General features: G+C 35.0%; 1 protein-coding gene across 2 annotated transcripts in view; it reads right to left on the reverse strand.

Moving 5' to 3' along the window:
• Positions 1-21,891, reverse strand: part of LOC127847191 (uncharacterized) — a 214,989-nt gene that overhangs the window by 18,316 nt on the left and 174,782 nt on the right. For both annotated transcript variants that reach the window (XM_052378915.1, XM_052378914.1), the window contains exons 40-42: positions 19,747-19,832; positions 11,804-11,874; positions 3,417-3,498 (exon numbers count right to left, since the gene is read on the reverse strand). In XM_052378915.1, coding sequence (XP_052234875.1) covers positions 3,417-3,498; positions 11,804-11,874; positions 19,747-19,832 — 239 coding nt within the window. The remainder of the gene's footprint in view (positions 1-3,416; positions 3,499-11,803; positions 11,875-19,746; positions 19,833-21,891) is intronic.

Consider the following 21,891-nt stretch of genomic DNA (forward strand, 5'->3'; position numbering starts at 1 on the left):
GACCACATATATTAGTTCATTTATAAACAGTATTTTCTACCAAACGTAATTTCTTTAAATTATTTATGAAAAGCGTTAAGTCACATGTGATCATGAGATTTAAATTGCAAAAATAAACAAACAAAAACAACAAGCCAACAAACTTGTTTTGATTTAAATTTATGATATTTATAGCAGCTGTTGAACAAGATTACCATAACAGCAATATTTAACACTTACATTATAAAATATCTTTCAGGACCTGATCTCAAATGAGATCATGCACGAGACGCGCCTCGCAAAGACCATGACAGTAGTTTTCAGACCTGATGAGCTGGTGAACTGCTCTATGAAGGGTGGTTTATGAATGCATTCTTTGTAAGAAACATTGAATAACAACAAATATAGTGACAGGGGCTCAGCTGCTAAATATTGTCTGCTTTCTTTGGAAATTCAAAGTAACCTGTACTGGCTCTCAGAAGGGCATATTTTAGCGCAATAATGAACAATAAAAATACAAATTAAAAATAAGGTACCGTAATAACTCTATGTTTTCGGACACTCTAAGTTTTCGGACACCCCTTTTTTTAGCAAAAATAATTATTTTTCGTGACTCTTATTTTCGGACACACGAGTTTTCGTCAATAAGTAATGTCTCTAAGTTTTCGGATAGTATATTTTACAGCGCTATTTTACCAAATTTCTGTTTTCGATATCTAATAACACTTCGATCATGGGGTTTTAACCAGATTATCACCATAAAACATGGCAGGTGCCTGCATTCCTGAGGGCAACGGACCATTACATTTGCTTCATTGGGTAAATAACCTTGTAATCCGGTATTAAACAATTGTTTCGCCCAATAGCATACCAGTAAGCGTTGTGACAATTACCAGGGGTAGTGCCAATTAACAGTTCAATTATCTACCGCAATTGTACTACCCATTCTCAGTAAAATAACTGTGACAAATACAAAACGCTTCAAAGTGTGATGCATCCTATTGCAAGTTTTAAGAAGAGCAATGGAAGGTGTTAGACAACAACTATCGGAAATGAACAAACAAAGAATTCATAGTTTGCTTTTTTTATTGCGTTAATCACAGGTTCATACTAGCGAGTATCGGTACATGACATGCTCATCTTTGAACTCGTTGGTCAAAATACAACCTTGTAGTAACTGTCTGTCAAATAAATTAAGCATTTAAAATTATTTAAAACGCAGTGCAAACATATATAACTGTAATGTATACTACATGGCATGGTATTTTACAAGCGCTTGCTATTACCGGTAGTCGTGGATACAATTGACGCTATTTTAGGACACTTTAATTTTCAAATCTAAGTTTTTGGACACCTGTATTTTGTGAATATTTTTCGTATCTAAGTTTTCGGACACGAAAATAAACAATTATTTTTAAGTGTCCGAAAACATAGAGTTATTACGGTATAGATTTATATAAATGTCATGAGTACGGTTCATTTATCATATATTAGGATCCAGATTATGATTGAATTAAATGTGCTGCTTTTGTCCATATCAAAAAGGGATTTGGAATTAACAGTCCTTCCCAAAATTATAATTTATTGCCGGCCATGAGGTCCTGTAATCATGCAGCCTTTTCCGACCCAGACTGATTATTTCAGGCCCAAAAAGTAAAAAATGATGACGAAAGACGAAGATGACATTTTTAACAATATTTTAATATTATCAGATTAATTTTATGCTCTGCTTGCTTACGAATTAATCGGATATAACGGGAACCAAAAGTATATGGTATCGTTTTTCTCCCTTTGCGAATCTGCTCATATAGTGATGACGTAGTGTGTAATTTGCATTGACGACGCAGCAAAAATCTTCGGATACTGTATATGCACCTACGTCATACAAGAAATGCAACCAAAGAAAAAATGTTTTACATGATTGGAGTATTCATAAATAACTCAGTAAATTCCCACTTTTGCCTTGAAACTTTTCTGGAAATAGCTTATGGAATTCCAAATTTTGCCATAATTTTATAACCGGACACGAGGTCCGGTAATATTAAAATCATTTCCGGATTTTCCAAATTATTAGAGGAAAAATCCGAGGACCGACGGTATTTCGGAAAGACTGAATTAATGTAATATAAAAATCTAGTAAATGATAGGGAAAACATTTCAGCTTAAGGAAACCACCTGTATTCAGCTTTAATCAGAGGGGAGAAAAATCACTGGTATGAGCTTTATATTTTAAGTTGTTAATTCCAGATAGGCAATAGCCAGTTTGAATCCTCTTTTATGTAGATATGTAACCTTTGTTTTTGTTTTTTAAGCTTTAACATTATAATAAAAGTGTTGTTATCTATTGAATTGAACTTTTTGTTTATTATGTATGTGTTTACATAAACCTTTCACATAAAGAATGAATGCCGGCTTCAAAATGCTGGGATTTTTTTTTTATTTGGTTAATTTTTAACCATATTAATTTGAAGTGATGTAAAGTACACTTAAGCATATAATGCGCTTTAAAAATTCACTTCCAATACGTCATAAATTGTATTATTTGTATGACTGAAAATGCACTCAAGTGTAATAAGGCGCTTAAAAAAATCACTTTTTATATTGTAAGGTGTATTATTTGTATGACGGGGAATGCACTCAAGTGCATCAATGCGCTTAAAAAAATTCACTTTCAATTTTGTAAGGTGTATTATTTGTATCAGTGGAAATGCACTCGAGTGTATTAATGCGCTTACAAAAATTCACTTTGAATACTCAATGAAGTGTTTTATTTGTATGACTGGAAATGCACTCAAGTGTATTAATGCACTTACAAAAATTCACTTTGAATACTCAATGAAGTGTTTTATTTGTATGACTGGAAATGCACTCAAGTGTATTAATGCACTTACAAAAATTCACTTTAAATACTCCATGAAGTGTATTATTTGTATGAGTCAAAATACACTCAAGTGTATTGATGCACTTGAAAGATTACTTTAGTTACTGATAAGGGTATTATTTAATGCGCATTTAGTACACTTTTTCGAGAAGGGAATCATAGTCAGAAAATGAGTTTCATATCCAATAGGTATTAAAGTAAATTGACACAGGAGAATTTTCACTCTTTCCTGACTTTCTCAATACTTAACCCATTTATGCCTAGCGTCTAGAACACAGGCCCTGGCAAACAGCATAGACCAAGATGAAACGCCGCATGATGCGGCATCTCATCAGGGTCTGCGCTGTTTGCTTAAAGGAATTTATGTAAGACATATTCTAAGTATAGATATAAATATACTAGACATCCCTAACTTTGGAAATAAATTGATCCAAATAAGATGGATGGGAGAGTCCACTACGCATAAATGGGTTAATCATTTGAGTTGAGCTAAAAAATGTGAATAGAATATTCATGATACCCTACCAGGAACAGACTAACAAACTGTGCCACCTACCTTGATGACCACCACGTTGATAGCTCATGTCCGATATGTCCTTTGTGATCCCAGAGTCGTAACTGCTCAGTCTATCTGTCACCTGATGACAAATGAAGTAAATATTAGCATAGCGCAAATTATTTTCAAAAAATATCTGTCAAAAGGCAAGGCAATGTTCTTGCACACACCAGAGGTGTAACAACTGAGACAACATTTTGTAATCTGCCATAAAAGAACAGAAATGTGCTGCACTCTGGGAAAACATGGCTTATCAGAAATTACATTTTCAACTTTTATGTTTTTTTTGTTTAAACTATGTTCTTACGCTTACTGTAACGGCCTATCTAGGCAGACACTTTACACACATGCATTAAGCCCTGTTTTCCCAGAACGACGCTCACTTATTCATCCAGTGTCAATACCTGTCTTCCATGACTGTCGTAAAACACAAGCTGCTCACTACTATTATACAATGGGTCCCTAATAAAACCCTTGAGATCTTTTTTTCGATTAAACTCCTTTATCGTAGGCAACACACCCATCATCCATCGGCGTTCGCGACTCTCCAGATTTCTCTCACTTTGTGACGATTTTGGAGTATTACATGTCCCACGTAAACTTCTCAGATTTGTATTGCTCGAATGAAGACTCTTGGATGACTGAGATAAATAGCTATTTTTAGTTTTCTTCGAACGCAAGGTCACAGCACTTTCGCTACTGTGTCTAGTTTTAAGTGTTCTAAAGGTTCGGTAGGATTTTGCCGAGTGTCTGGACTCGAAACCAGAATCAACAGACGTCTTTACTGACTTCAGAGTGTTTGCGTCTGCCATATTTAGTTGTAACCTTATATATATCTTTTACTTTCTTTTAATCACCTTCAACAGTTTGTCTTTATGGATGGTGTTATTGTAAACGTCCAAGCATACTCTGTTTTTTAAAAATACTTTTTTTCCAATACAGTTGGCTTTTTGTTTTCAACTTCAACGTTTTGTGAAGTATTTATGTATGCTATTGATATTTATGTCCAAGCTTAACTGTTCATTACTTTTTCATTACTTATTTACAATCGTGTTATAGTGTTAATTTTTATTCACATAATCTAAACACAAAGTTGATAAACAAAGTTGATATACTCGTGTACAAAGTTTCATTATTCCTGTTTTTACAATCCAGCTCAGAGTATCAAATCACAAACAAACCGGTAAACTGATAATTCTAAACTACTTAATTGGCTCAAATTACGCATTGTGAAAGCGATCATTAGGTAAGAAACAATTAGAGATTACTCCACAAAGACATTTAAACCAATTTAAAGATCACCTACATTAAAGGCTGAAATTTAAACCAATTTAAAGATCAGCAACACTAAAGGCTAAAATTTAAACCAATTTAAAGATCATCAACATTAAAGGCTGAAATTTAAACCAATTTAAAGATCAGCAACATTAAAGGCTGAAATTTAAACCAATTTAAAGATTAGCAACATTAAAGGCTGACATTTAAACAAATTTAAAGAACACAGACATTTAAGGCTGAAATTTTATCCAATTTAAAGATCAGCCACATTGAAGGCTGAAATTTAAACCAATTTAAAGATCAGCCACATTGAAGGCTGAAATTTAGACCAATTAACATATCACTGACATTTAAAGCTTAAATTTAAACCAATTTAAAGATCAGCGAGTTTAGGGCTGAAATTTAAACCGGATTTAAAGATCAGCCACATTAAAGGCTGAAATTTAAACCAATTTAAAGATCAGCCACATTAAAGGCTGAAATTTAAACCAATTGAAAGATCAGCCACATTAAAGGCTGAAATTTAAACCACTTTAAAGATCAGCCACATTAAAGGCTGAAATTTAAAGCACTTTAAAGATCAGCCACATTAAAGGCTGAAATTAAAACCACTTTAAAGATCACCAAAATTAAAGGCTGAAACTGCACCTTATCATGATCAAAACTTTTCTTGTGCAAAAATTACCTGTTAATAGGATATATAATGACTTACCCTTTGTCACTTAGATACATATTTTGACGCATATTTAGTCCCTAAGAAAGTTACATTTAATTAAATACCTTTGTTACTAGCTTCAAGTTTTAAAGGCTTCATTTACAACCGCTAGTTACTGATGGGCAGCAAACAGCAAAAAACCTGAACAGACTATCATATAATACTTCTATATATATATAAGATTCAAGTTTTAAAGGGTTTTATTTACAACTGCTAGTTACTGATGAGCAGCAAACAGCATAAAACCTGAACAGACTATCATATCATGCTACTATATATATATAAGATTCAAGTTTAAAAGGGTTCATTTACAACCGCTAGTTACTGATGAGCAGCAAACAGCATAAAACCTGAACAGACTATCATATCATGCTACTATATATATATATATAAGATTCAAGTTTTAAAGGGTTCACTTACAACCGCTAGTTACTGATTAGCTGCAAACAGCATAAAACTTGAACAGACTATCATATCATGCTACTATATATATATATATAAGATTCAAGTTTTAAAGGGTTCATTTATAACCGCTAGTTACTGATGAGCTGCAAACAGCATAAAACCTGAACAGACTATCATATCATGCTACTATATATATATATATATATATATATATATATATATATATATATAAGATTCAAGTTTTAAAGGGTTCATTTACAGTGCTAGTTACTGATGAGCAGCAAACAGCATAAAACCTGAACAGACTATCATATGCTACTATATATATATAAGATTCAAGTTTTAAAGGGTTCATTTACAACCGCTAGTTACTGATGAGCAGCAAACAGCATAAAACCTGAACAGACTATCATATCATGCTACTATATATATATATAAGATTCAAGTTTTAAAGGGTTCACTTACAACCGCTAGTTACTGATGAGCTGCAAACAGCATAAAACCTGAACAGACTATCATATCATGCTACTATATATATATAAGATTCAAGTTTTAAAGGGTTCATTTACAACCGCTAGTTACTGATGAGCAGCAAACAGCATAAAACCTGAACAGACTATCATATCATGCTACTATATATATATAAGATTCAAGTTTTAAAGGGTTCATTTACAACCGCTAGTTACTGATGAGCAGCAAACAGCTTAAAACCTGAATATCATGCTACTATATATATATAAGATTCAAGTTTTAAAGGGTTCACTTACAACCGCTCGTTACTGATGAGCAGCAAACAGCATAAAACTTGAACAGACTATCATATCATGCTACTATATATATATAAGATTCAAGTTTTAAAGGGTTCACTTACAACCGCTAGTTACTGATGAGCTGCAAACAGCATAAAACCTGAACAGACTATCATATCATGCTACTATATATATATATATATATAAGATTCAAGTTTTAAAGGATTCATTTACAACGGCTAGTTACTGATGAGCAGCAAACAGCATAAAACTTGAACATACTATCATAGTTCTGATTTTATGCTGATTGCAAAAGCCATTTTCACTTAGCTTCTTATGAGGGAAAGGATTAAAACATTTTTTGCGCAAAAATTACTTATCAATTGGACAATGACTTACAGTACAAAATCAATTAAAGATTCACGTTTGTTAAATGATTCTCAAAACCTCAAAAATGTTCAACAGTGAAAAAAAAGATGTTTACCAAAATATAATTGCCTGGAGAAAAAAAAGAAGTGTTTTGCTATAGTGTGCAACTGGTTCAAAGTACATTTACATTTTTATATAAGATATCTTTTTTTTTGAGCCATTAATTTAAAAGTGAGATGTTTGCAGATAAAAAACCAGGAAATATTAAATTGAGTCCATCTGTACCCTATAGACAACTGTAAAAAAAAATAATTAAAAAAATAACTGAACATTCTAAATATTTAATTCTCAAAAACCAACAGAAATGTGTACAAGTTTAAATATTCGTCAAGTATGTTTGAAATTTATGCCATATATGTTACACCTGATACCTTCATTAAATATTAAATGCCCTGGGTCTCTTTCACAGTAATTGATTTTGAAATTAATCGTCTAGTATATTTGAAATGTTCCATTTATGTAACACCTGACACCTTAATTCAATTCTAAATGCCCTGGGTCGCTTTAACTCTTTACCACTTAGATACATATTTTTACGCATTTGTAGTCCCTTAGAAAGTGAAATAGGACTTAACACCTTACTGAAATCGATCATTTTATTTAGCCGCACAGTATAGGGCAAATAGTGGAAGTTAAATTTAATTGGTTGTCCATAAATACAATTTCTTTATTGGAACATTATACAAGCTCTTTTTAAAATATATAAAGCATATATATATATATATATATATATATATATATATATATATATATATATATATATATATATATATATATATATATATATATATATATATATATATAACAAAACGTGGCGTCACATCAGGATACAAACTGTTTGCTATTCTGATAGTATTCTTTGAAAAAAATTGAAGAATGGTAATTTTAGAAATTTAGCAGACAACAGTTTAGAAGACGACAAATTACCCAGCATGCAAGGGGTTAAGCGACAAAAACAATATTAAAGCAGAAAGTGTAACATGCATTAAGCCCCATTTTCACAGAATAAGGCTCATCTTATTCATCTCATTTCATCTAAACTACCCAATGAACAATACACGGAGCAATCGTGATCACTAGTAAAGCATTATAAAATATAGATGCTAGTGTGTGTTTCAAACTTTACAAGGCACTTTAGCTCCTGATGCTGCTTTATGTGAGGTGTTTCAAACTTTACAAGGCACTTTAGCTCCTGATGCTGCTTTATGTGAGGTGTTTCAAACTTTACAAGGCACTTTAGCTCCTGATGCTGCTTTATGTGAGGTGTTTCAAACTTTACAAGGCTCTTTAGCTCCTGATGCTGCTTTATGTGAGGTGTTTCAAACTTTACAAGGCACTTTAGCTCCTGATGCTGCTTTATGTGAGGTGTTTCAAACTTTACAAGGCTCTTTAGCTCCTGATGCTGCTTTATGTGAGGTGTTTCAAACTTTACAAGGCACTTTAGCTCCTGATGCTGCTTTATGTGAGGTGTTTCAAACTTTACAAGGCACTTTAGCTCCTGATGCTGCTTTATGTGAGGTGTTTCAAACTTTACAAGGCTCTTTAGCTCCTGATGCTGCTTTATGTGAGGTGTTTCAAACTTTACAAGGCTCTTTAGCTCCTGATGCTGCTTTATGTGAGGTGTTTCAAACTTTACAAGGCACTTTAGCTCCTGATGCTGCTTTATGTGAGGTGTTTCAAACTTTACAAGGCTCTTTAGCTCCTGATGCTGCTTTATGTGAGGTGTTTCAAACTTTACAAGGCACTTTAGCTCCTGATGCTGCTTTATGTGAGGTGTTTCAGACTTTACAAGGCACTTTAGCTCCTGATGTTGCTTTATGTAAGGTGTTTCAAACTTTACAAGGCTCTTTAGCTCCTAAGGCTGCTTTATGTGAGTTGTTTCAAACTTTACAAGGCACTTTAGCTCCTGATGCTGCTTTATGTGAGGTGTTTCAAACTTTACAAGGCACTTTAGCTCCTGATGCTGCTTTATGTGAGTTGTTTCAAACTTTACAAGGCTCTTTAGCTCCTGATGCCGCTTTATGTGAGGTGTTTCAAACTTTACAAGGCACTTTAGCTCCTGATGCTGCTTTATGTGAGGTGTTTCAAACTTTATAAGGCTCTTTAGCTCCTGATGCTGCTTTATGTGAGGTGTTTCAAACTTTACAAGGCTCTTTAGCTCCTGATGCTGCTTTATGTGAGGTGTTTCATACTTTACAAGGCACTTTAGCTCCTGATGTTGCTTTATGTGAGGTGTTTCAAACTTTACAAGGCACTTTAGCTCCTGATGTTGCTTTATGTGATGTGTTTCAAACTTTACAAGGCTCTTTAGCTCCTGATGCTGCTTTATGTGAGGTGTTTCAAACTTTACAAGGCACTTTAACTCCTGATGCTGCTTTATGTGAGGTGTTTCAAACTTTATAAGGCACTTTAGCTCCTGATGCTGCTTTATGTGAGGTGTTTCAAACTTTACAAGGCTCTTTAGCTCCTGATGCTGCTTTATGTGAGGTGTTTCAAACTTTACAAGGCACTTTAGCTCCTGATGCTGCTTTATGTGAGGTGTTTCAAACTTTACAAGGCACTTAAGCTCCTGATGCTGCTTTATGTGAGGTGTTTCAAACTTTATAAGGCTCTTTAGCTCCTGATGCTGCTTTATGTGAGGACCCAGTAGCTCCTGATGCTGCTTTATGTGAGGACCCGGAGTGTGTCCCAGCTGATGCTGCTTTAAGTGAGGACCCGGGGTGTGTCCCAGCTGATGCTGCTTTATGTGAGGACCCTGAGTGTGTCCCAGCTGATGCTGCTTTTTGTGAGGACCCGGAGTGTGTCCCAGCTAATGCTGCTTTATGTGAGGACCAGGAGTGTGTCCCAGCTGATGCTGCTTTATGTGAGGACCAGGAGTGTGTCCCAGCTGATGCTGCTTTATGTGAGGACCCGGAGTGTGTCCCAGCTGATGCTGCATTATGTGAGGACCCGGAGTGTGTCCCAGCTGATGCTGCTTTATGTGAGGACCCGGAGTGTGTCCCAGCTGATGCTGCTTTATGTGAGGACCCGGAGTGTGTCCCAGCTCCTGATGCTGCTTTATGTGAGGACCCGGAGTATTCCCAGCTGATGCTGCTTTATGTGAGGACCAGGAGTGTGTCCCAGCTGATGCTGCTTTATGTGAGGACCTGGAGTGTGTCCCAGCTGATGCTGCTTTATGTGAGAACCTGGAGTGTGTCCCAGCTGATGCTGCTTTATGTGAGGACCCGGAGTGTGTCCCAGCTGATGCTGCTTTATGTGAGGACCAGGAGTGTGTCCCAGCTGATGCTGCTTTATGTGAGAACCTGGAGTGTGTCCCAGCTGATGCTGCTTTATGTGAGGACCCGGAGTGTGTCCCAGCTGATGCTGCTTTATGTGAGGACCAGGAGTGTGTCCCAGCTCCTGATGCTGCTTTATGTGAGGACCCGGAGTGTGTCCCAGCTGATGCTGCTTTATGTGAGGACCCGGAGTGTGTCCCAGCTGATGCTGCTTTATGTGAGGACCCGGAGTGTGTCCCAGCTGATGCTGCTTTTTGTGAGGACCCGGAGTGTGTCCCAGCTAATGCTGCTTTATGTGAGGACCAGGAGTGTGTCCCAGCTGATGCTGCTTTATGTGAGGACCAGGAGTGTGTCCCAGCTGATGCTGCTTTATGTGAGAACCTGGAGTGTGTCCCAGCTGATGCTGCTTTATGTGAGGACCCGGAGTGTGTCCCAGCTGATGCTGCTTTATGTGAGGACCAGGAGTGTGTCCCAGCTGATGCTGCTTTATGTGAGAACCTGGAGTGTGTCCCAGCTGATGCTGCTTTATGTGAGGACCCGGAGTGTGTCCCAGCTGATGCTGCTTTATGTGAGGACCAGGAGTGTGTCCCAGCTCCTGATGCTGCTTTATGTGAGGACCCGGAGTGTGTCCCAGCTGATGCTGCTTTATGTGAGGACCCGGAGTGTGTCCCAGCTGATGCTGCTTTATGTGAGGACCCGGAGTGTGTCCCAGCTGATGCTGCTTTATGTGAGGACCCTGAGTGTGCCCCAGCTGATGTTGCTTTATGTGAGGACCCAGAGTGTGTCCCAGCTGATGCTGCTTTATGTGAGGACCTGGAGTGTGTCCCAGCAGATGCTGCTTTATGTGAGGACCCGGAGTGTGTCCCAGCTAATGCTGCTTTATGTGAGGACCCGGAGTGTGTCCCAGCTGATGCTGCTTCATGTGAGGACCAGGAGTGTGTCCCAGCTGATGCTGCTTTATGTGAGAACCCGGAGTGTGTCCCAGCTCCTGATGCTGCTTTATGTGAGGACCCGGAGTGTGTCCCAGCTCCTGATGCTGCTTTATGTGAGGACCCGGAGTGTGTCCCAGCACTCATACCTGATTAACTAACTAGACTCATTAAGACTTGGATGAATTTTAACAATTCTAAAATTGGCAGATTTTTACTTTATTTTTGCCTGTTGGGTAAGAAATTGATAGATTTACGTGTATTGCCCTGTCAATTATTTCTGTCTCCTCACACACATTTTAAAGGACAGTCAGACTACGCCATGTGCCAGGAAAACTGGGCTTAATGCATGTGAATAAAGTGTCATCGCAGATTAGCCTGTGAAGTCTGCACTGGCTAATCAGGGACAAGCCTTTCCGCTGTGAAGGTATCTTTGGTTTAAAGCAAGTCTTTTCATAGCATAAATCCAGTTAAGGCGGAAAGATAGTCTCTGATTAGCCTGTGCGCACTGCACAGATTTTTCTGTGACGCCTCTTAAAGCATTTATCCCAGTTTGTCAGATCTAGACTCAAACTAAGCCATACAATATTTAGAAAATATCCCCCACCTGACTGCTAGTGATGTTAGAGAGAGTATGGAAGGCAGAATCCTTCTGTGTGATGTCCTCGTCCTCCTCCACTGTAAAAGATCACACACAAAAATCAGCACAATTAACATGTAGTACATAGACAATATTTGTTGGATTAGGTGATTATCGATTTGAATTCACGAGTGATCATACAAAATATTTATTTTCTATGATCACGAGTGAATTAAAATCAATATTCCACCAAATTTAACAAATTTTCTTTTTATTTTATGCTTTTTTTCACAGTTTATATACTTTGTTAAAGAGTTTAACTAAAGAATAACGCTGGGATAATTACATCATTTCGTTAAAAAATGACGTCATTTCACATTGAACAGTGAAAATTAGATACGTATTTTTACGCATTTGTAGTCCCTTAGAAAGTTAAATTTAATTATAGAGCTTTCTTACTGGATTCAAGTTTTAAAGACTTCATTTCCTACCCTAAGATACTGATGGGCAGCAAACTGCATAAAACTTGAACATACTGTGAGTTACTCGCAGGCTGTTCTGGTTTTATGCTGATTGCACATAGCCATTTTCACTTTGCTTCTGAGTGGGTAAGAGTTAAAAAGTTGGCGTATATTGTACATTGATACAACCGATTGTGCAATAGTTAAATAGCGGCCAATTTGAATGTTTTCTTTAATAAACAACTTGTTTGACTATTTTGGCATTTATAAGTCTGGACACATTATACATGGTTGTGCTTATACACGGCCAATTTGAATGTTTTTTTTAATAAACAACTTGTTTGACTATTTTGGCATTTATAAGTCTGGACACATTATATATGGTTGTGCTCATACACGGCCAATTTGAATGTTTTCTTTAATAAACAACTTGTTTGATTATTTTGGCATTTATAAGTCTGGATACATAATACATGGTTGTCCTTATACACGTCCAATTTGAATGTTTTCTTTAATAAACAACTTGTTTGACTATTTTGGCATATATAAATCTGGACACATTATACATAGTTGTGCTTATACACGGTTAATTTAATGTTTTCTTTAATAAACAACTTGTATGACTATTTTGTCATTTATAAGTCTGGACACATTATACATGGTTGTGCTTACATGTTTACATGGCCAATGTGAATGTTTTCTTTAATAAACAACTTGTTTGACTATTTTGGCATTTATAAATCTGGACACATTATACATGGTTGTGCTTATACACGGCCAATTTGAATGTTTTCTTTAATAAACAACTTGTTTGACTATTTTGGCATTTATAAATCTGGACACATAATACATGGTTGTGCTTATACACGGCCAATTTGAATGTTTTCTTTAATAAACAACTTGTTTGACTATTTTGGCATTTATAAATCTGGACACATTATACATGGTTGAGCTTATACATGGCCAATGTGAATGTTTTCTTTAATAAACAACTTGTTTGACTATTTTGGCATGTATAAATCTGGACACATAATACATGGTTGTCCTTATACACGTCCAATTTGAATGTTTTCCTTAATAAACAACTTGTTTGACTATTTTGGCATTGATAAATCTGGACACATTATACATGGCTGTGCTTATACAAGGCCAATTTGAATGTTTTCTTTAATAAACAACTTGTTTGACTATTTTGGCATGTATAAATCTGGACACATTATACATGGTTGAGCTTATACATGGCCAATGTGAATGTTTTCTTTAATAAACAACTGGTTTGACTATTTTGGCATGTATAAATCTGGACACATTATACATGGTTGTGCTCATACACGGCCAATTTGAATGTTTTCTTTAATAAACAACTTGTTTGACTATTTTGGCATTTATAAATCTGGACACATTATACATGGTTGTGCTTATACATGGCCTATTTGAATGTTTTCTTTAATAAACAACTTGTTTGACTATTTAGGCATTTATAAATCTGGACACATTATACATGGTTGTGCTTATACATGGCCTATTTGAATGTTTTCTTTAATAAACAACTGGTTTGACTATTTTGGCATGTATAAATCTGGACACATTATACATGGTTGTGCTCATACACGGCCAATTAGAATGTTTTCTTTAATAAACAACTTGTTTGACTATTTTGGCATTAATAAATCTGGACACATTATACATGGTTGTGCTTATACACGGTAAAGTACAGTATGTACCATGTTGTGAGCAGAACATATTTTGGAATACATAAAAATTCCAGTACATTTTTTCAAATAGCAATAATAACTGAAAACTCCTGTGAAATCATACGGATATTGGTATTCGATGCCATCCCTAATAATAACTGAACAATCCTTTGAAATCATATACATTAACAATTTGGTCAAGTACTCCGGTCTGAACTCTGTCTAGAATTCTTTAAATTCCCATAATTACACCTGTGCTGAATCAATATAGCACTTTTACTTATCCTTAGAACGAGACACACACACATATCTCTAAAACAGTACCATATAACATATCTATGTTATTATATGAACTGCATCATGCAAAAATGGGTCTTACATTGTTGGAATATATGAACTGCATCATGCAAAAATGGGTCTTACATTGTTGTTATATATGAACTGCATCATGCCAAAATGGGTCTTACATTGCTGGTAAATATGAACTGCATCATGCAAAAGCGGTCTTTAATGGTTGGTATATATGAACTTCATAATGCAAACATGGGTCTTACATGTATGCCATATGGGGCCAGATATGGTTGGTAAATATGAACTTCATAATGCAAACATGGGTCTTACATGTAAGCCATATGGGGGTGGTTGGTATATATGAACTTCATAATGCAAAAATGGGTCTTACATGTATGCCATATGGGGCCAGATATGTATGAACTTCATAATACAAACATGGGTCTTACATGTATTCCATATGGGGCCAGATATATATGAACTTCATAATGCAAACATGGGTCTTACATGTATGCCATATGGGGCCAGATATATATGAACTTCATAATGCAAACATGGGTCTTACATATATGCCATATGGGGATGGTTGGTATATATGAACTGCATCATGCAAACATGGGTCTTACATGTATTCCATATGGGGCCAGATATATATGAACTTCATAATGCAAACATGGGTCTTACATGTATGCCATATGGGGATGGTTGGTATATATGAACTGCATAATGCAAACATGGGTCTTACATGTATGCCATATGGGGATGGTTGGTATATATGAACTTCATAATGCAAACATGGGTCTTACATGTATGCCATATGGGGATGGTTGGTATATATTAACTTCATAATGCAAACATGGGTCTTACATGTATGTCATATGGGGCCAGAATGGTTGGTATATATTAACTTCATAATGCAAACATGGGTCTTACATGTATGCCATATGGGGCCAGATAAGCTCCAAGATTCTTAAATAGCTGGTATATATGAACTTCATAATGCAAACATGGGACTTACATGTATGCCATATGGTGCCAGATAAGCTCCAAGATTTGTGGTCTCATTAGATTAAATGATTTAACAGCATATCACTAAGAAACAAACACACACAATGCTGAGATTATACTAAACTGATATTGGTGGCACATTCTCACCCATTCATATATATCATGAAGCATTGATCATCAAGAAAAGATATTCAATAAATTGATACTCATAAGAGGTTCACCATCAATGTTGCATTAGATCTGAATTAAGGCAAATCTGGATATTAAAAGAGTATGATTGATTTATTCATTAAATATGATAACGTTGTTTTTAGCATCATGCGTATTAAGATTACAGGGACATGTCCATATTTTGACAAGTTGACAAGATTCAAACGTTTTTGTCGGAAATAAAATTTGGTTCCAAATGCACACTTGGATTTTTAACCCTTTCCCACTTAAAAAGGTATTTTGACACCTTTGTAGTCCCTTACAAAGCTACATTGAATTAAAGACCGTTCTTACTAGATTCAAATTTTAAAGGCATCTCTTCCAACCGTTTGATACTGATGAGCAGCAAACAGCATAAAACCTGAACAAACTGCAAGTTACTTGCAGGCTGTTCTGGTTTTATACTGGTTGCAAAAGCCATTTTCACTTTGCTTTTATGAGGGAAAGTGTTAAGGCAACTCTGGATATTAAAAGAGCATGATTGATTTATTCATATAATGAGAGCCTTGTTTTTAGCATCATGTGTATTAATTAAGATTACAGGGATGTGTTCATACTTTGACAAAATGACAAAATTCAAACTTTTTTGTCAGAAATTAACTTTGGTTCCAAATGCACACTTGGATTTTTAATTAGTTAATTTCTTCATACTTATCAGAAGCTTGTCTTGAGAGATTATGGCATCTGAGTTTACATGTTGTTTTTTTAAATACATCATATCATTATATTCTGCGAAAGTAGATCACATTTTAAGGGTCTAAAGTGGCATAATTATCTTAAAACAAACAGAATAGCTTGTGCAAGCATCTAAACACCATGAAAACTAACAAAACTACATGCAAACTCCAATATACCCATTTATATAAGCTGTGTGTGTTGGATTTATAATAAAAGTAAATACCAGCATGATCCATGATCTGATAAAAGGGGGCTTAATGCATGTGAGTATTTCCCTCCCAGATAAGCCAGTGCAGTTGGCACAAGTCACTCAGGGACCAGTTGGCACAAGTCACTCAGGGACCAGTTGGCACAAGTCACTCAGGGACCAGTTGGCACAAGTCACTCAGGGACCAGTTGGCACAAGTCACTCAGGGACGAAAATTTTTCATTTTAAGGAGGTCTCTTCTGAACACAAGTCCATTGAAGGCAGAAAGTATTGTCCCTGATTAGCCTGTGCGGACTGGACTAACCTAATGTACCTGGCACATGTGCATTCACAGAACACTTCTCATATATCCCCTTAACTTAGATACTTATTTTTACGCATTTGTAGCCCCTTAGAAAGTTATATATAAATCAAGACTTTCTTATTAGATTCAGCTTTTAAAGGCTTCATTTCCAACCATTAGATACTGATGAGCAGCAAACAGCATAAAACGAGAACAGACTGCGAGTTACTCGCAGGCTGTTCTGGTATTATGCTGGTTGCAAAAGCCATTTTCACTTTGCTTCTTATGGGGAAAGGTTAAAACTGTGTATTTTGGGTGTAAAATATACTTAGATGCCAGCATTACTACGTACAGAAATAATCACGAATGGATTGACAATACACAACAAAACAAGATTCATTACTTCTAACAGGACAAAAGCAAAAAGATCAGGAGACACTGCTAAGTCCTCCACACAATGCAAGATCAAAATAATTAAGCTTTGTTCATAAGCCAACAAATCATATACATTTATCAAGCAGAACATAGGCAACTACGGTTTGTAGGTTATGGGACAAGCTAATTCTTTTTCAAGTCACAAAGGGCAGATAATGAAGGATTTTTAAAAATCATTTTCAATAAAGCCACAAAAGGCAGTAAGTACTGATTTTTTAAAAACTCTTTTTAATTTTTTTTTTGTATATTTGTTGTTTTGATGTTTACACAAATATTTTTTGAGCAAACCAATTTGATTCCACATAGGGTACCATATTCATGATAAAATCAATTATAATGCAAGGGAAGTAACTCACCAAAGGGAGGTTATTACATGCATAGGAACCTAGCTCTGGGAAAACAGGGCAAAATGCATGTGAATAAAGTGTCCTCCCAGATTAGCATGTGCAGTCTAAAGGGAGGTTATTACATGCATAGGAACCTAGCTCTGTGAAAACAGGGCAAAATGCATGTGAATAAAGTGTCCTCCCAGATTAGCATGTGCAGTCTAAAGGGAGGTTATTACATGCATAGATAACTAGCTCTGGGAAAACAGGGCAAAATGCATGTGAATAAAGTGTCCTCCCAGATTAGCATGTGCAGTCAGCACAGGCTAACCAGGAATAACACTTTCTGTATTTTCATACCTTTTGCTTAAAAACTTCTTTTAAACAAAAAAAAACACAATAAAATAGCACACATGTTGATCCTGAAACCAGTGAAAACTGCACAGGCTATTCTGGGACAACACTTTACACAAATTCATTCAGTCCAGTTTTCCCAAAACAAGTTTTATAAATAATAATATAAAATATAAATTAAAATGCAAGGGAAGTAACCCATTAATGGGAGGTAAACACATAAATACACATTTTCAAAGCTATGGGATCACAGATATTTACCCAGAACTACCCTCAGAGGAATAAACATCAAGGACACTGCAGTCTTATTGAATATTGCAAAGGTATATCCTGTCAATAATAGCAATAGAACTATTAGCTTACTTAAATTATTTGATATGAAATTTAAAGAAGAAATAGAGAATACATCTTAAAATCCGTACACTATTGATTGTAATTCACAAGTAATCAGAGAAATTAATAATTGGGCCACAACTGATTATATTTTTTATTTGATAACGAGTAATGAATATATATATATATATATATATATATATATATATATATATATATATATATATATATATATATCTAGCTACAGAGAACCGACACATTTATTGTTTCATTAAAACCTTTGTCCATTGATTATTTTTATTTTACAATAGTTTAAGTGGAAAATAATTTTGCTGTAATATTTACATAATTATGTCAAAAATGACATCATTTGTCAGTAAAACAGTGAATATTATCAATAATTGTTTACTGTTATAGTTCACTGTTTGAAACATCGAATCAACGTTAATATATCACTGAAATTTCCCTATAAACCTCAGAAAAGCAATAAATAGAGAATTTCTTTTTATTTTTAACATTTAATGATGTTAATTTTCATGAATTATAAGTGTTCAATCTTTTGCCTCAAAACTACAAACAGTTTGATGACAGGTAAGTAAACCCTTTCCCACTCAGAAATAAAGTGAAAATGGCTGTGTGCAAACAACTTAAAACCAAAACAGTCTACGAGTAACTCGCAGTCTGTTCAGATTTAGGCTGTTTGCTACTCATCAGTATCTAAGGGTTGGAAATGAAGCCTTTAAAACTTGAATCTAGTAAGAAAGGTCTTTAAATAAATATTACTTTCCGAGTGACTACAAATGCATCAAAATACATATCTAAGTGGTAAAGGGTTAATGTTGATCGTTATTATCATTACAAACAGATTTATTTGCAAATACAGCCACATCATTAACATCAAAGTTAGGTTGACATTTGTGATGGAGGTTTTTTAGTTAAATATTATATGAGCTGTGATCTGGAAAAATTGGGCTTAATACATGTTTGTACGGTTGTCCCTGATTAGCCTGTGCAATGAAATATTATGTTAAAGTGGAAAATGCAAAATTATCTTCCTTGATCTAAAAATTTGTTACAACAAGAGCACCACATAACGGGTGCCACGCTCGGCTGCGGGTGCAGTTTTGAATAGATGAAAGATTGTCAGATTTTTTAAAAATTTTTAGAGGTCACAGTGACCTTGAACTTTGACCTAGTGACCCAAAAATGGATGTGGCATGTAGAACTCATCAAGGTGCAGCTATATATGAAGTATCAAAGCTCTAGGTTGAAGCACTTTGATTTCAGAACCAATGTTCAAAACCTTGACAAAATGTTAAGGTTTTAGCACGACGCGGACGACGGACATGACAAGCTGGCTATGACAATACCTCAGTTTTTCTCGGAAAACAGCCAATCTAAAAAGAATTACCATTCTCTAAGGTGAATCATTACAAACATAAGAAAAATTTAGTTTAACTTACATTTCAAAATATTGAAAGTGAATTAAATTTATATTATTTCATTATTGAATGTGTACATACTCAGATAAAATAGTTCCCATACATAATCTATGCACTACAACTCATCCTTCATAAGTTCTGCGGAAGAACTAACAGCACAGTATCTGAAATAGTCAAGATCTTGGTGGAGTGTAACCTCTTAATGAATGTCTCTTTAGAAAAGGGAGGTAAAATGTATAAAACATACCTTGGAGTTTATTCTTGGGTTGTCCCTCTTTGTTCGCAGTTTGATTGTCATAATAATGATACAACTTCGGGTCTTTAGGGGTAAACCTGAAATTGTGAGTAAAAAAACGTTATTATAATTATGTTTCCATAAAGACAATATGTTTTTATAAGAATTTAAGTTTTAAACCTATTTATTTAAGATTGATTGCATCAAAAGCATAAGGCTTATCTAACCTCTCTCAAGTCTGTTTCCTGGGTATAGCCAGTACTTGGTATCTTTTTTGGGAGGTCCAACCCATGACCTATCAGTGGCTAGGTGGACAACAAACCCACTACCCCACATAGACCGCTAAATCAAGATGTTATATGAGTCGCGTTCTGACAAAACTGGGCATAATGCATGTGCGTAAAGTGTCGTCCCAGATTAGCCTGTGCAGTCCGCATGACATGAATTCTCTTCTTAGCAAAAATCCAATTTAGGCAGAAAGTGGCATCCGTGATTAGCCTGTGCAGACTGCACAGGCTTATCTGGGACGACACTTTACGCACATGCATTAAGCCCAGTTTTCTCAGAACGCATGCAGTTTTCCTAAAAACACTTTGTTTCTTGACTTTTCTACTTAAGGGTAAAAGTTGAATATGGTTCATTTGTTCACTCAAACTGCACATTTGTATAAAGCTTACAAATTTGATATAGAGCTTTAAGTACTAGTGACTAAGAATACCATGCAGGCCTTTTCATGGCCATTTTGGGAACTAATCATATATATTATATTTATATAATTTGTAAGATGTTTATGAAATAATCATTGACACTTTCTTCTAAAAAAAAAAGAAAAAAAGGGATTTGTTTTTTACAATTTTGGTTTGGGATTGTGATCTGGTCCGTTTTTTTGTTTAAATACAAGGAAAACCTCAGTCCCTGCATGTGATTGTATGCTACATTATGTTATAAAATGTCTACGTTACGATAGGGGCATTTCTTTTGTACTTTTTACCATAGGATCTTAAAAATTGTATATGCCCATTTCAAATCATAAGAAACAATGCTCTTCAAGTCTGAATATTGTACACAAGTTAAAACATATTTATTTTTAGTTAGTTTAGCTCGCCATGGCATAATGGATATGATGTCCGCCTAGCAACCAGGAGGTCGTATGTTGAATCCCCACTGTGGGAGCTTTCTTTAGATCATCCCCCTCCCCCCCGAAGACACCAGTACTGGTTCTACCAAGGAAAAAGATTCGAGAGCGTTTCAATAAGTCTTTCTATGCTGAAATAAATAGGCTTAAACTGAATGTTGTACATTGAAAAACTAAGGAGAAAGTATTTGGACAAGTTTGCGTCTATCAAGAGCCTGCTACAGGTACAGACACTGCGATTTTTTTTGCCCTATTGAGAAAAGTACCGGTACCAGCTAAATTGGAAAAAATTAGTGCAAAAAAAACACACACTAAAATTTGGAAATTGGTGTATTTTATTTGTTGCTAACATCTGCTGTCAAATTGATCACAAAGTGTTGTCAAATTGTCAATTTTCTATTATCTGCATAGGGAAATAAAATAAACGTTGCATTTTATAAAACATATATATCTATATATATATATATATATATATATATATATATATATATATATATATATATATATATTTATATTTGCACAGCAATTGGGGATTTTTTTCCCTATTGGGAAAGTGCTGTTTCGGGTACTTTATAAAGAAGGCAATAAATCGCTGAGACAGACAGGCTGATATTGTCCATGGTGATTCCAGTATACCCGATTTACAATAATGTACTAAGTATTATGGGTAAACATAGAACATTTAATACTGATGTCATTAAAAAAAAAAATCCACAATTATTTAGTAAGGACTTTTGTACACTTAATGATATTTCAAGATTTCTGGCTCATTATATAGCTTAAGATAATGTCTATAAATGATATTTTATATGATAATTGAAAGACATTGTTTTAACTTACCACCATTTGATGGTGAAAGGAATATCATCTCCAGATCCAAAAGACATTTTTTAAACTTGTTTTCAGTGTATTCAATAATTTTCAAAGATAATCCAAATATTTATTCCAAAATATTTTTTAAAATTTCTTTGAAATTCTTTCTCTCACTTATTTTGTTACTTTTGCAGAGAAAATGAAATTTA

This window comes from Dreissena polymorpha, chromosome 10, assembly GCF_020536995.1.
Source record: "Dreissena polymorpha isolate Duluth1 chromosome 10, UMN_Dpol_1.0, whole genome shotgun sequence".
NCBI classification, from domain to species: Eukaryota; Metazoa; Mollusca; class Bivalvia; order Myida; family Dreissenidae; genus Dreissena; species Dreissena polymorpha.